This window comes from Somniosus microcephalus, chromosome 5 (genome assembly GCF_052327205.1).
Source record: "Somniosus microcephalus isolate GS21.2 chromosome 5, FLI_Smic_1.0, whole genome shotgun sequence".
Classification (NCBI taxonomy): Eukaryota; Metazoa; Chordata; class Chondrichthyes; order Squaliformes; family Somniosidae; genus Somniosus; species Somniosus microcephalus.
The window spans coordinates 197635640-197648322 of record NC_140991.1 but is presented as its reverse complement, the minus strand read 5'-3'; the positions used below and the strand labels follow the sequence as shown (position 1 = coordinate 197648322).

At 42.7% G+C, this 12683-nt stretch overlaps 1 protein-coding gene across 2 annotated transcripts in view; it reads left to right on the top strand.

Moving 5' to 3' along the window:
• Positions 1–12683, top strand: part of ngly1 (N-glycanase 1) — a 66981-nt gene that overhangs the window by 8070 nt on the left and 46228 nt on the right. For both annotated transcript variants that reach the window (XM_085988538.1, XM_085988537.1), the window contains exons 3-4: positions 1165–1407; positions 8219–8381. In XM_085988538.1, coding sequence (XP_085844664.1) covers positions 1165–1407; positions 8219–8381 — 406 coding nt within the window. The remainder of the gene's footprint in view (positions 1–1164; positions 1408–8218; positions 8382–12683) is intronic.

Sequence of the window (12683 nt, the reverse complement as noted above, 5' to 3'; positions counted from 1 at the left end):
GAACCCAGCATTGCCAAAACATGAACACAGCCATTACTTCTGTTTATATCTGATCTGTGCCTGAATATTTTTGTTCAGCCTAACCCATTCTTTCAGTTTCATTCTTGACTATGATCATCTGGTGGATAGTGGAGAGTCCATGAAAGAAGCACAGCTCAGAACTCCAGCATTTTTTTTCATCATTGATTGCCAACTTCTGTGACTATCTCTCCAAAAAACAACTTTTACAACATTTTGGAGGTGGAAGTAGTCTTGGTGTTGGAGTATTTGGGGTCAGAAGCTTAGCTCGGTTTGAATAGGGTGCTGATATTGTGAAGTGTGGTTTAGCCTGAGACAATGGGCAGGGAAAGGGATAAAATCGGTGAACAGGTTTACAGAGTATGTGGTGGGAGAGTGGTGGCTGAAGATGATTGTTTCAATTTTCCCAATGTTTAACTGGAGAAAATTGCAGCTCATCCAAGACTAGATATCAGTCAAGCAGTCTGACAACAGAAGCAGAGGTGGGATCAAGAGAGGTAATTGAGAGGCAGAGCCGGGTATCATCAGCGTATATGTGGAAGTTGAACACATATCTGCAGATGATGTCAGCAAGCGGCAGTACATAGATGAGGAAGAGGCCAAGGCTAGATCCGCGGGGGCAGGAAAAGAAGCCGTTATTGGAGTTACTATGATTGGCTAGGCAAGAATGGAACCAAGCGAGGGAACACAATATAGACTGCAAAACTCTGGCAACACTATACATTTGTGTTCCTTGTCTTCTATTGTACATTGTTGTCTAGAGTACCATGTGCTGTGATTTAGAATAATTGAATGAATTAATTTGAATGATGAAAAGGCTTTGGTAAGCAATAAGGATGATTTAAAAATCAGTTTATCTTTCAAAATCCATAAATAGTATTAATGTCCAAAGCAGCAACCCATATTTTTATTTAATAGGATCATTTTAAAGGGGTGACGTGAAACTTTTTTTTACATGCATGTGTTCTCTTGGAGGGTGGTGCGAGTAAACAGGCAAATTGCTTAAATTGCATATTCAGTTATATCAGCATCTGTAGTAAAATCTACACTTTGTACTCTTATGAAAATATGTTACAGGGTTACAGGTGACTCCTTGTATATTATAATTAGAATTTTATTTATGGTTAATTTTTTCAAACTCTGCAGGAGGAAACCCACCTTGTATTTCCTAAAAATGCTTCAGTAGAAAAGCTGCAAAGAATTAGAGACCTAATTGCTGCTGAAAGGAGCCAGAGGACAACTGCTAATAAATCTGTCCCGGTATCACAGCCACTTTCAGCTTCTGCCCAGGCCCAGCCAAGAGAGCCTGAAGCCTCTTTCCGTGCACTGCCATTTTTCAATGAAACTCCTAGGCAGCCACCAACTCAGATATTCAGGCCGGTGACTACGGTAAGATTTTAAAACAAAAATGATATTATGTAGCAGGTAAAGTATTTGTGGAGCAGTTTAGAACAGAATAGTGGAGTAACTTGAAAGCAGTAATTGAGGGGTGCGGGAAGGATCACAAAATAGGCAAAACTGAATGGTTCGTGAGTCATCTGAACAATCCGTAAAGTTGCCGTACAAAATTATTTTATTTCATGGTGCCTGATGACATCCCTTGAAAATTTAACAGTTGTTAGAGAAGGAGATGGAGGAATAGTGCACCATGCTCACAATCAGAGAATGTCCTTCGTGACTTTGATTAGGGCTATTTCAGTGCTGTGGCAGGGTGGAAATGACAGAAGTACAACATAATAATAATATACTGTAAGACGCCTCTTAATTTACTTAAATCAACACAAAAGGGGCAAGTTGCATGTTTGTAGACAATAAAGTGATCTCAAGTCATATAGCTCATTATAGTGATAAATGAAGCACCATTATTCTTCTGCCTTTTTCCCTAGCCAAAGTAAATGTTAAACATTTTCAAGAAGACTGTGTCTTCTCAAGTCTGAAGCAAAAAATATTAATTAGTTATCTAATCTTTTGCAAGTATTTCTAGAGACCAAAAGCTATTTCATCCAATTTCACGTGACTGAAACTTACATTTTATTAGGTCGATATGAGGAGTCAAATGTGGGGTACCTTAGAAGCTGCAGCTTCATAAAAAAAAAGGACTCCAGATTTCCTAATGCTTTCAGTATCGAATATTTATCAGTGTGCGTGTTCACAACAACAACAACAGCAACTTGCATTTATATCATGTCTTTAATGTAGGAAAAGGTAGTTCACAGGACCATAATCAGACAAAAATTGACACCAAGCCAAAGGAGGAGATATTGTGACAAGTGACTAAATGGTTGGTCAGAGGTAGGTTTTTAGAAGTGTCTTAAAGAAGAGAGAGTTGGAGAGGCAGGAAGGCTTAGAGATAAAATTCCAGTGTTTGGAGCCTAGATGGCTGAAGGCATGGTTGCCAATAGTGGATGATGCACAAGAGGCCAGAGTTGGAGGAATCCAGTTTTAGGAATAGGAGCAGGCCATTTAGCCCCTTGAGCCTGCTCCGCCATTCAATTAGATTATGGCTGATTTGCACCTCAACTCCATTTTACTGCCGTTAATCTATTTCCCTTGGTGCCTTTGCCAATCAAAAATCTTTCTATCTCAGTCTTGAAAGTTCCAATTGTCCTAGCCTTTGGGGTGAGAGTTCCAAGTTTCTTCTACCCTTTGTGAAAAAGTGCTTCCTGATTTTGCTCCCGAATGGTCTAGCTCTGAATTTAAAATATGTCCCCTTGTTCTTTATTCCCTTACCAGAGGAAATAGTTTCTCCGTATCTATCCTATCAAATCCGTTTAACATTTTAAACATCTCAATCACATCTGCCCTCAATCTCCTATACTCAAGGGAATACAAGCCAAGTTTGTGCAACCTGTCCTCATAGCCCTCTAAGCCCCAATATAATTCTTGTGAATCTTCACTGCACCCTCTCCCAAGGCCATTGTATCCTTGAGGTGAAGTGCCCAAAACTGAACGCAGTTCTCCAGCTGGGCTCTGGCCATAAGAACAGAAGAAATATGAGCAGGAGTAGGCCATGCGGACCCTCGAGCCTGCTCTGCCATTCAATAAGATCTTGGCACAAATTGGCATAGGGACAAACAGATTAGAGGTTTAAGTGCGTGGCTCAAAGAGTGGTGTGGAAGGAACGGGTTTCAGTTCATGCGGCACTGGCACCAGTACTGGGGAAAGAGGGAGCTGTTCCGTTGGGACAGGCTCCACTTAAACTGGGCTGGAACCAGTGTCCTGGCGAACCAAATAACTAGGGCAGTAGACTGGGCTTTAAACTAATTAAGGGGGGGTGGGAGGATTCAGGAAAGAGCAAATTTAAAAGCAGCGAGAGAAATGTCAAGGCTCTAGAGTAGAGTTTTGGGTAAAAATAAGCAGAGTATTGTGTGCAGTTTTGGTCACCTTACCTGAGGAAGGATGTTCTTGCCATGGAGGGAGTGCAGCGAAGATTCACCAGGCTGATACCTGGGATGGCAGGAATGACGTATGAGGAGAGATTGTGTCGATTGGGCTTATACTCACTGGAGTTTAGAAGATTGAGAGGGGATCTCATCGAAATCTATAAAATTCTGTCAGGTCTGGACAGACTAGATGCAGGAAGGATGTTTCGGATGGCCGGGGTGTCCAGAACCAGGGGTCATAGTCTAAGGATAAGGGGTAAGCCATTTAGGACTGAAATGAGGAGGAATTTATTCACCCAGAGAGTGGTGAACCTGTGGAATTCTCTGCCACAGAGGGCGGTGGAGGCCAGTTCATTAAATATATTCAAGAAAGAGTTGAATATATTTCTTGAGGCTAAAGGGATCAAGGGATATGGGGCGAAGGCAGGGACAGGGTACTGAATTTGGATGATCAGCCATGATCTCATTGAATGGCGGAGCAGGCTCGAAGGGCCGAATGGCCTACTCCTACTCCTGCTCCTATCTTCTATGTTTCTATGAGTAGGTCAGGAAGGGACAGAGAGAGTAACAAAGGTAATAAGGCATCAGTGACTAAGGTGACATCGGAAAAATAGAAATGTGTCAAAGCTAAAGGCACTATATCTGAGTACGCAAAGCATTCGCAACAAAATAGATGAATTAATAGCGCAGATAGAAATTAACAGATTTGATCTAATAGCCATAACGGAGACGTGGTTGCCAAGTGGCCATGGTTGGGAACGAAATATTCCAGGTTACTTAACTTTTAGAAGAGATGGGCAAAATGGAAAAGGAGGAGGGGTAGTCCTGATAATAAAGGATGGGATAAAGACAGCAGAGAGAAAGGATCTTTGCTCCGAAAATCAAGAAGTGGAATCGGTTTGGGTGGAGCTAAAAAACAGCAAAGGGCGGAAAACATTGGTGGGAGTTGTTTATAGGCCTCCAAACACTAGTAGTAATGTAGGGCAGAGAATAAATCAGGAAATTAGAGGCACATGTAACAAGGGTAATTCAGTAATTATGGGGGACTTTAATCTACATATAGACTGGGCAAACCAAATTTGCAGTCATAGTGTGGAGGGCGAATTCATGGAATGTATGCAAGATAGTTTTCTAGATCAATATGTTGAGGAACCAACTAGAGAACCGGCTACTTTAGATCTACTATTGTGCAAGGAGAACAGGTTCATTAATAACCTTGTAGTAAAGGGGCCTTTCGGGAAGAGTGACCATAATATGATAGAATTTTATATTGAGTTTGAAAGTGATTTAGTTAAGTCTGAAACTAGAGTCTTAAATCTAAACAAAGCAAACTATGTAGGTATGAGGGGCGAGTTGGCTAAGATAGATTGGGAAACTACATTAAAAGGTATGATGGTAGACAAGTAATGGCTAGCATTTAAAGAATTAATACATAATTTACAACAAATATACATTCCTTTAAGGCACAAAAACCCCACAGGAAAAGTGGTCCAATCATGGTTAACAAGAGAAGTTAAAGATAGTATTGGATCAAAGGAAGAGGCGTATAATGTTGCCAGAAAGAGTAGTACGCCTGAGGATTGGGAGGATTTTAAAATTCAGCAAAGGAGGACCAAGAAATTGATGAGGAAAGGGAAAATAGAACGAGAGTAAACTAGCGAGAGACATAAAAATAGACTCTAAAAGCTGCTATAGGTACGTATAAAGGAAAAGATTAGCAAAAGTAAATGTGGGTCCCTTACAGGCTGAGACAGGAGAAATTATAATGGGGAATAAGGAAATGGCAGAGAAACTAAAATATTTTGTGTCTGTCTTCACGGAAGAAGACGCAAAAAAACTTCCCGGAAATAGTGGAGAACCAAGGCTCTCGTGAAAATGAGGAACTGAAAGAAATTAGTGGAAAAAAAACAGAATTGGAGAGATTCATGGGACTGAAAGCTGATAAATCCCCTGAACCTGATGGCCTACATCCTAGGGTTTTGAAAGAGGTGGCTATAGAGATAGTGGATGCATTGGTTGTCATTTTCCAAAATTCCATAGATTCTAGAATGGTGCCCGCGGATTGAAAGGTAGCAAATGTAACCCCACTATTTATTTAAGAAAGGAGGGAGAGACAAAAACGAGGAACTATACAGACCAGTTAGCCTGACATCAGTAGTAGGGAAAATGCTAGAATCTATTATTAAGGACGTGGTAACGGGGCACTTAGAAAATAATAATACGATTGGAGTCAACACGGATTTATGAAAGGGAAATCATGTTTGTCAAATCTGTTAAGAGTTTTTTGAGGTTGTAACTAGCAAAATAGATAAGGGGGAACCAGTGGATGTGGTGTATTTGGATTTTCAGAAGGCATTTGGTAAAGTGCCACACAAGAGGTTATTAAACAAAATTAGGGCTCATGGGATTGGGGGTAATATAGTAGCATGGATTGAGGATTGGTTAACGGACAGAAAACAGAGAGTAGGAATAAGCGGGTCATTTTTGAGTTGGCAGGCTGTAACTAGTGGGGTTCCGCAAGGATCAGTGCTTGGGCCTCAGCTATTCACAATCTACATCAGTGATTTGGATGAGGGGACCAAATGTAATATATCCAAGTTTGCTGATGATACATTTCCACCCAGCTTTGTAAGTTGTGAGGAGGATGCAAGGAGGCTTCAAGGGTATATAGACAGGCTAAGTGAGTGGGCAAGAACATGGCAACTGGAATATAATGTGGATAAATATGAAGTTATCCACTTTGGTAGGAAAAATAGAAAAGCAAAGTATTTTTTAAATGATGAGAGATTGGGAAATGTTCAGAGGGACCTGGGTGTCCTTGTACACGAATCACTGAAAGTTAACATGCAGGTACAGCAAGCAATTAGGAAAGCAAATGGTATGTTGGCCTTTATTACAAGAGGATTTGAGTATAAGAGTAAAGACGTCTTACTGCAATTATATAGGGCCCTGGTGAGACCACACCTGGAGTATTGTGTACAGTTTTGATCTCCTTACCTAAGGAAGGATATATTTGCCATAGGGGAAGTGCAAATCGATAGATTTTTGAATATTAAAGGAATCAAGGAATATGGGGATAGTGCAGGAAAGTGGAGATGAGGTAGAAGATCAGCCATGATCTTATTGAATGGCATAGCGGACTCGAAGGGCCAAATGGCCTACTCCTAGTTCTTATGTTTGACCTCAACTCCACCCGATCCCCATATTCCTTGATTCCCCTAGAGTCCAAAAATGTATCGATCTCAGCCTTGGATATACTCAACGATACAGCCGTCTAGGGTAGAGAATTCCAAAAATTCACAACCCTCTGAATGAAGAAATTTCTCCTAATTTTAGTCCTAAATGGCTGACCCCTTATCCTGAAACTGTGACCCCTGGTTCTAGACTCTCCAGCCAGGGGAAACAGCCTCTCGGCATCTACCCTGTCAATCCCCCTCAGAATCTGGTATGTTTTAATGAGATCACCCCTTATTCTTCTAAACTCCAGAGAGTGTCGGTCCATTCTACTTGATCTCTCCTCATCGAACAAACCTCTCATCTTAGGAATCAATCTAGTGAACCTTTGTTTCATCCCCTCTAAGGCAAGTATATTCTTCCTTGAGTACAGGGACCAAAACTGTACACAGTACTCCAGGTGTGGTCTCGCCAAAGCCCTGTACAATTGCAGCAAGACTTCCTTACTCTTGTACTCCAACCCCCTTTGCAATACAGACCAACATACCATTTGCCTTCCTAATTGCTTGTTGTACCTGCATGTTAACTTTCTGTGTTTTGTGTTCAAGGACACCCAAATCTCTCTCAACACCAACATTTAATAGTTTTTCATCATTTGAAAATATTCTGTGTTTCTATTCTTCCGACCAAAGTGAATAACCTCACATTTCCTCACATCATACTCTATCTGCCACCTTCTTTCCCATTCACTTAACCTGTCGATATCCCTTTGCAGACTCTCTGTGTCCTCCTCACAGTTTACTTTCCCACCTAGGCTCCATACAGCTGAAGCATCACTTCTTCCCCTTTGTGTTCCAGCCCCTTGAGATAAAGGCCAACATTCCATTAGCAGTTTTGGTTGCTTTCTCTTTACTGGCTTTTAATGATTTGTGTATTTGGACTCCCAAAACTCTCTGCTCCTCTACTGTTCCTAGTTTCTCACCATTTAGAAAATACTCTGATTTATCTTTCTTGGGTAAAAAGTGGATGACCTCACACTTGCCCACATTGAACTCCATTTGCCATCGTTTTGTGCATTCACTTAATCTGCTTGTATCCCTTTGAAATTTCCTGCCTCCATCTGCACTACTTACTGTCTCTCCTAACTTAGTGTCATCTGCAAACTTGGACATACAACTCTCTCTTCATTCTGTGAAGCTAAAACTGTTGCATTTTATAAGCCAATAATTAAATCTTGGGTCAGAAGACAATTCCCTCTTCCGCTGCCCAGGTTTTTTCAATTGCATCACATTAGTAACTTTTAGAATATAGTTTTCAGTTTGTCAGAAACTATATTGGGGTCTTGATTAGGGATAGCAAAGTGAACAAGACCTATTTTAACTAATACTTGTTTAAAATATTGCTTGGTGAAAATGTAAACATTATTAACTAGTTACTTGGTGACTTATGAGATGGGAGTAGTTTTAGTATATGCAATCCATGTTCAATATTTGTGACTTGTGAAAGTTGACTAATTATACAATGAAGTCATGTACTGCAATTAAAATTAATTTGAGAACTTGTATGTTTTATAGCATTTTGAGTTTAAGGTGTTAATCTGCAACCTCATTAAATGTTGACAATTTTTCCTTATACTCTTAAAGCATTCTGAGAGCAGTTTTTTGACAACTTTAAAAACACAATTTCACGATGTCTTGATGTACGAGGACACTACACTTCAACAAAAAGCCCTGGCCTGTATTCCCACCCAAGAACTGAGTAAAAGAGCTGATGAAAAGCTGTTGTGTGCCACCAAATTGGATTCAGGTATGTTCTTTTAAAAATTCTGAGTGAATTTTCTCTTTTTTTGTAGGGGTGGGGGAAGGGGCAGTTCTACCTTGTCATGAACCTTTCTTTGGGCTGCAAGGATGTGTTGGGAAACCTGCTTCTGCAAATGCAGCTTTATATCTACTGCAGGAAAGGACACATGAAAGTGACAGAAGTACGGGACTTTTGTTTTTCTCTCTTCCTTTCTCTTAGTTGGAAAGTGCCTGCTGGTGCATCTCCATGATGGCAAAATTGAGACTTTACACTTCGGGAAATCATGGGCACACACTTGTGTTTTACCATTCCAGTCTGCAGTGTGTTGGCAATCCAACATGCTAAACCAATATGGCAACCTTTAATGCTTGTAATTAGATAAGTGTGTCAGCCACCAAATTTTGCTATCTTACTTTTTGTCCATGTATAAATGGATTCTTCCTACCTGAGGTAATTTATTGCAAAGTATAAATGTCTTTTAGGTTAGGCTTGTGAATGGTTGCATTGTGTGAGTGGAATTAAGGTATTTGGCAGTACAGTCCATTTTCTATCCTGTTACTAATCTTGTTTCTCTGTTAATGTTTTTGCAAAACTGGTTATATTCAAGAGAACAGAAAATGCTAGAAACACTCAGCAGGCCCGGCAGCATCCGTGGAGAGAGAAACAGGGTTAACGTTTCAGGTCTGGGACCCTTCATCAGAACTGGAAAAAGCTGGAGATGTAACAGATATTAAGCAGGTGCAGAGACAGGGGGGAGGGGTTTAGGAGGGGAGGAAGGAATTGAAAGAACATGCTGTGAAAATGTTGCAAATGGGAATGGCAAAATCATACTGCATGAAAAATGGGGGCAGGGATTATTATCTGAAATTGTTGAACTCCATGTTGAGTCCGGCAGGCTGTAAAGTGCCCAATCGAAAGATGAGGTGCTGTTCCTCGAGCTTACGTTGAGCTTCATTAGAACAATGTAATAGGCCGAGGACAGAGAGATCAGAGTGGGAGTGAAGCGGAGAATTAAAGTGACAGGCGACCGGAAGCTCAGGGTCACCCTTACGGACTGAACGGAGGTGTTCCGCCAAGCGGTCGCCCAATCTGCATTTGGTTTCCCCAATGTAGAGGAGGCCGCATCGTGAGCAGCGAATACAGTATATTAAATTGCAAGAAGTACAAGTAAATCGCTGTTTCACCTGGAAGGGGTGTTTGGGGCCCCAGACAGTGGGAAGGGAGGAGGTAAAAGGGTATGTGTTGCATCTCCTGCGCTTGCACGGGAAGGTGCCAGGTGAAGGAGAAGGGCTGTTAGGGGTGATTGAGGAGTGGACCAGGGTGTCGCGGAGGGAGCGGTCCCTTCGGAATGCTGAAAGGGGAGGTGAGGGGAAGATGTGTTTGGTGGTAGGATCACGTTGGAGGTGGCGGAAATGGCGGAGGATGATCCATTGAATGTGATGGCTGATGGGGTGAAAGGTGAGGACAAGGGGAACCCTATCATGGTTCTGGAGGGAGGGGACGGGGTGAGAGCAGAAGTGCGGGAAATAGAATGGACACGATCAAGGGCCGTGTCAACCACAGTAGAGGGGAATCCTCGGTTGAGGGAAAAGGAAGACATGTCAGAAGCACTGGTATGGAAGGTGGCATTGTCAGAACAGACGCGGCGGAGACGGAGAAACTGGGAGAATGGAATAGAGTCCTTACAGGAAGCGGGGTGGGAGGAAGTGTAGTCCAGGTAGCTGTGGGAGTCGGTGGGCTTGTAGTGGATGTTAGTCGAAAGCCGATCGCCAGAAATGGAGACGGAGAAGTCAAGGAAGGGAAGGGAAGAGTTGGAGATGGACCATGTGAAGGTGAGGGAAGGGTGGAAATTGGAAGTAAAGTGAATGAACTTATCCAGTTCAGGGCGAGAGCAGGAAATGGCACCAGTACAGTCATCGATGTACCGGAAAAAGAGGTGAGGGAGGGGACCTGAGTAGGACTGGAACAAAGAATGTTCCACATATCCCATGAACAGGCAGGCATAGCTAGGGCCCATGTGGGTTCCCATAGCAACACCTTTAATTTGGAGGAAGTGAGTGGAGTCACCAAACACATCTTCCCCTCACCTCCCCTTTCAGCATTCCGAAGGGACCGCTCCCTCCGCGACACCCTGGTCCACTCCTCAATCACCCCCAACAGCCCTTCTCCTTCACCTGGCACCTTCCCGTGCAAGCGCAGGAGATGCAACACATACCCTTTTACCTCCTCCCGTCCCACTGTCCAGGGCCCCAAACACCCCTTCCAGGTGAAACAGTGATTTACTTGTACTTCTTGCAATTTAGTATACTGTATTCGCTGCTCACGATGCGGTCTCCTCTACATTGGGGAGACCAAATGCAGATTGGGCGACTGCTTTGCGGAACACCTCTGTTCAGTCCGTAAGGGTGACCCTGAGCTTCCGGTCGCCTGTCACTTTAATTCTCCACTTCACTCCCACTCTGATCTCTCTGTCCTCGGCCTAATACATTGTTCTAATGAAGCTCAACGTAAGCTCGAGGAACAGCACCTCTTTCGATTGGGCACTTTACAGCCTGCCGGACTCAACATGGAGTTCAACAATTTCAGATAATAATCCCTGCCCCCATTTTTCATGCAGTATGATTTTGCCAATCCCATTTGCAACATTTTCACAGCATGTTCTTTCAATTCCTTCCTCCCCTGGCCCCGACCCCCCCCCCCCCCCCCCCAATGTCTCTGCACCTGCTTAAAATCTGTTACATTTCCAGCTTTTTCCAGTTCTGATGAAGGGTCCCAGACCTGAAACGTTAACTCTGTTTCTCTCTCCACGGATGCTGCCGGGCCTGCTGAGTGTTTCTAGCATTTTCTGTTATTTCAGATTTCCAGCATCCGCAGTATTTTGCTATTATATATTCAAGAGAAGTTGTTTTTCTGTTTTTAAAAATATATTTGTATATATTCATCTACATTTTAGATTTCACAACCCAAAGTGATGAAATGTGCTCATTTGTTGCAACTGGAATATGTATTTTCAAATAAAGATTGAAGTTAGCCAAATTGGGATGGAAGCAAGTAGAAATGAATCAAAAACTGCAAATGGTAGGAATCTGAAATTAAAAATAGAAAATCTTAGAAATATACAACCAGTATATCAGCATTTGTACAGAGAAAAGACAAATTAATGTTTTGGGTGTAGTCCCTTTATCCGAACTGAGATCTGAAAAGCTGAAAACTGGTCGATGATGTGGGAGAATCGTAGAATGATACAGCACAGAAGGAGGGCATTCGCCCAATTGTGCCTATGCCAGCTCTTTGAAAGAGCTATCCAATTTGTCCTATTCCCCTGCCCTTTCCCCATAGCCCTGCAAATTCATCCTCTTCAAGTAATTATCCTACTCCCTTTGGAAAGTTATTACTGAACCTGCTTCCACCACTCTTTCAGGCAGTGCATTCCAGATCATCATAATTTGCAGCCTAAAATAAATTATCCTCATTTCACCTCTGGTTCTTTTGCCAACTACTTCAAATCTGTGCCATATGGTAATTGACCCTTCTGCCACTGGAAACAGTTTCTCCTTCTTTGCTCTATTAAAGCTTTTCATGATTTTGAACACCTCTATTAAATCTCCCTTTTAACTTCCTCTGCTCCAAGAAGAACAGCCCCAGTTTCGCTAATCTCTCTGCGTAATTGAAGTCCCTCGTCCCTGGTACCATCAGGGAGGGGGAGGGTTATCTGGACACTTTGATCCAGGAGGCAGTCACACCCCTTGGGTTAAGTAGTGTTACAAGTCTGGTTAGTGGTCAGGGACAGGAATGTGTGACTGCAACTCGGGCAAGTAAGGGGACCTTAGGTGCAGTGCTGGAGGAGCCTCAGCCTTTGCCCTTGTCCAACAGGTGTGAGGTTCTTGCTGCATGTGTGGATGAGGACAAAGTCTGCAGGGTGGATCAGCAAACTGACCACAGCACCATGGTGCAGGAGGCCACTCAAGTGGGGGGAGTGAAAAGGAATGTTGTACTGGTAGAGGACAGTATAGTCGGGGGATAGCTACTGTTCGCTGCAACCACAACTGGGGTTCCAAAGGCTGTGTTGCCTGCCAGGGTTAAGGATATCTCCTCGCGACTGGAGAAGAATTGTGGGGGAGGGGGAGGATCCAGTTGTCATTGTCCACGTAGGAATCAATGACATAGGTAGAACTAGGAATGAGGTTCTGCTGAGAGTTTGAGGAGCTAGGGTCCTAATTAAAAAGCAGAACCTAAAAGTTGTTAATCTCTGGATCGTTACTTGAGCCACATGCAAATTAGCACATGGACAAGCAGAACAGGGTGTTA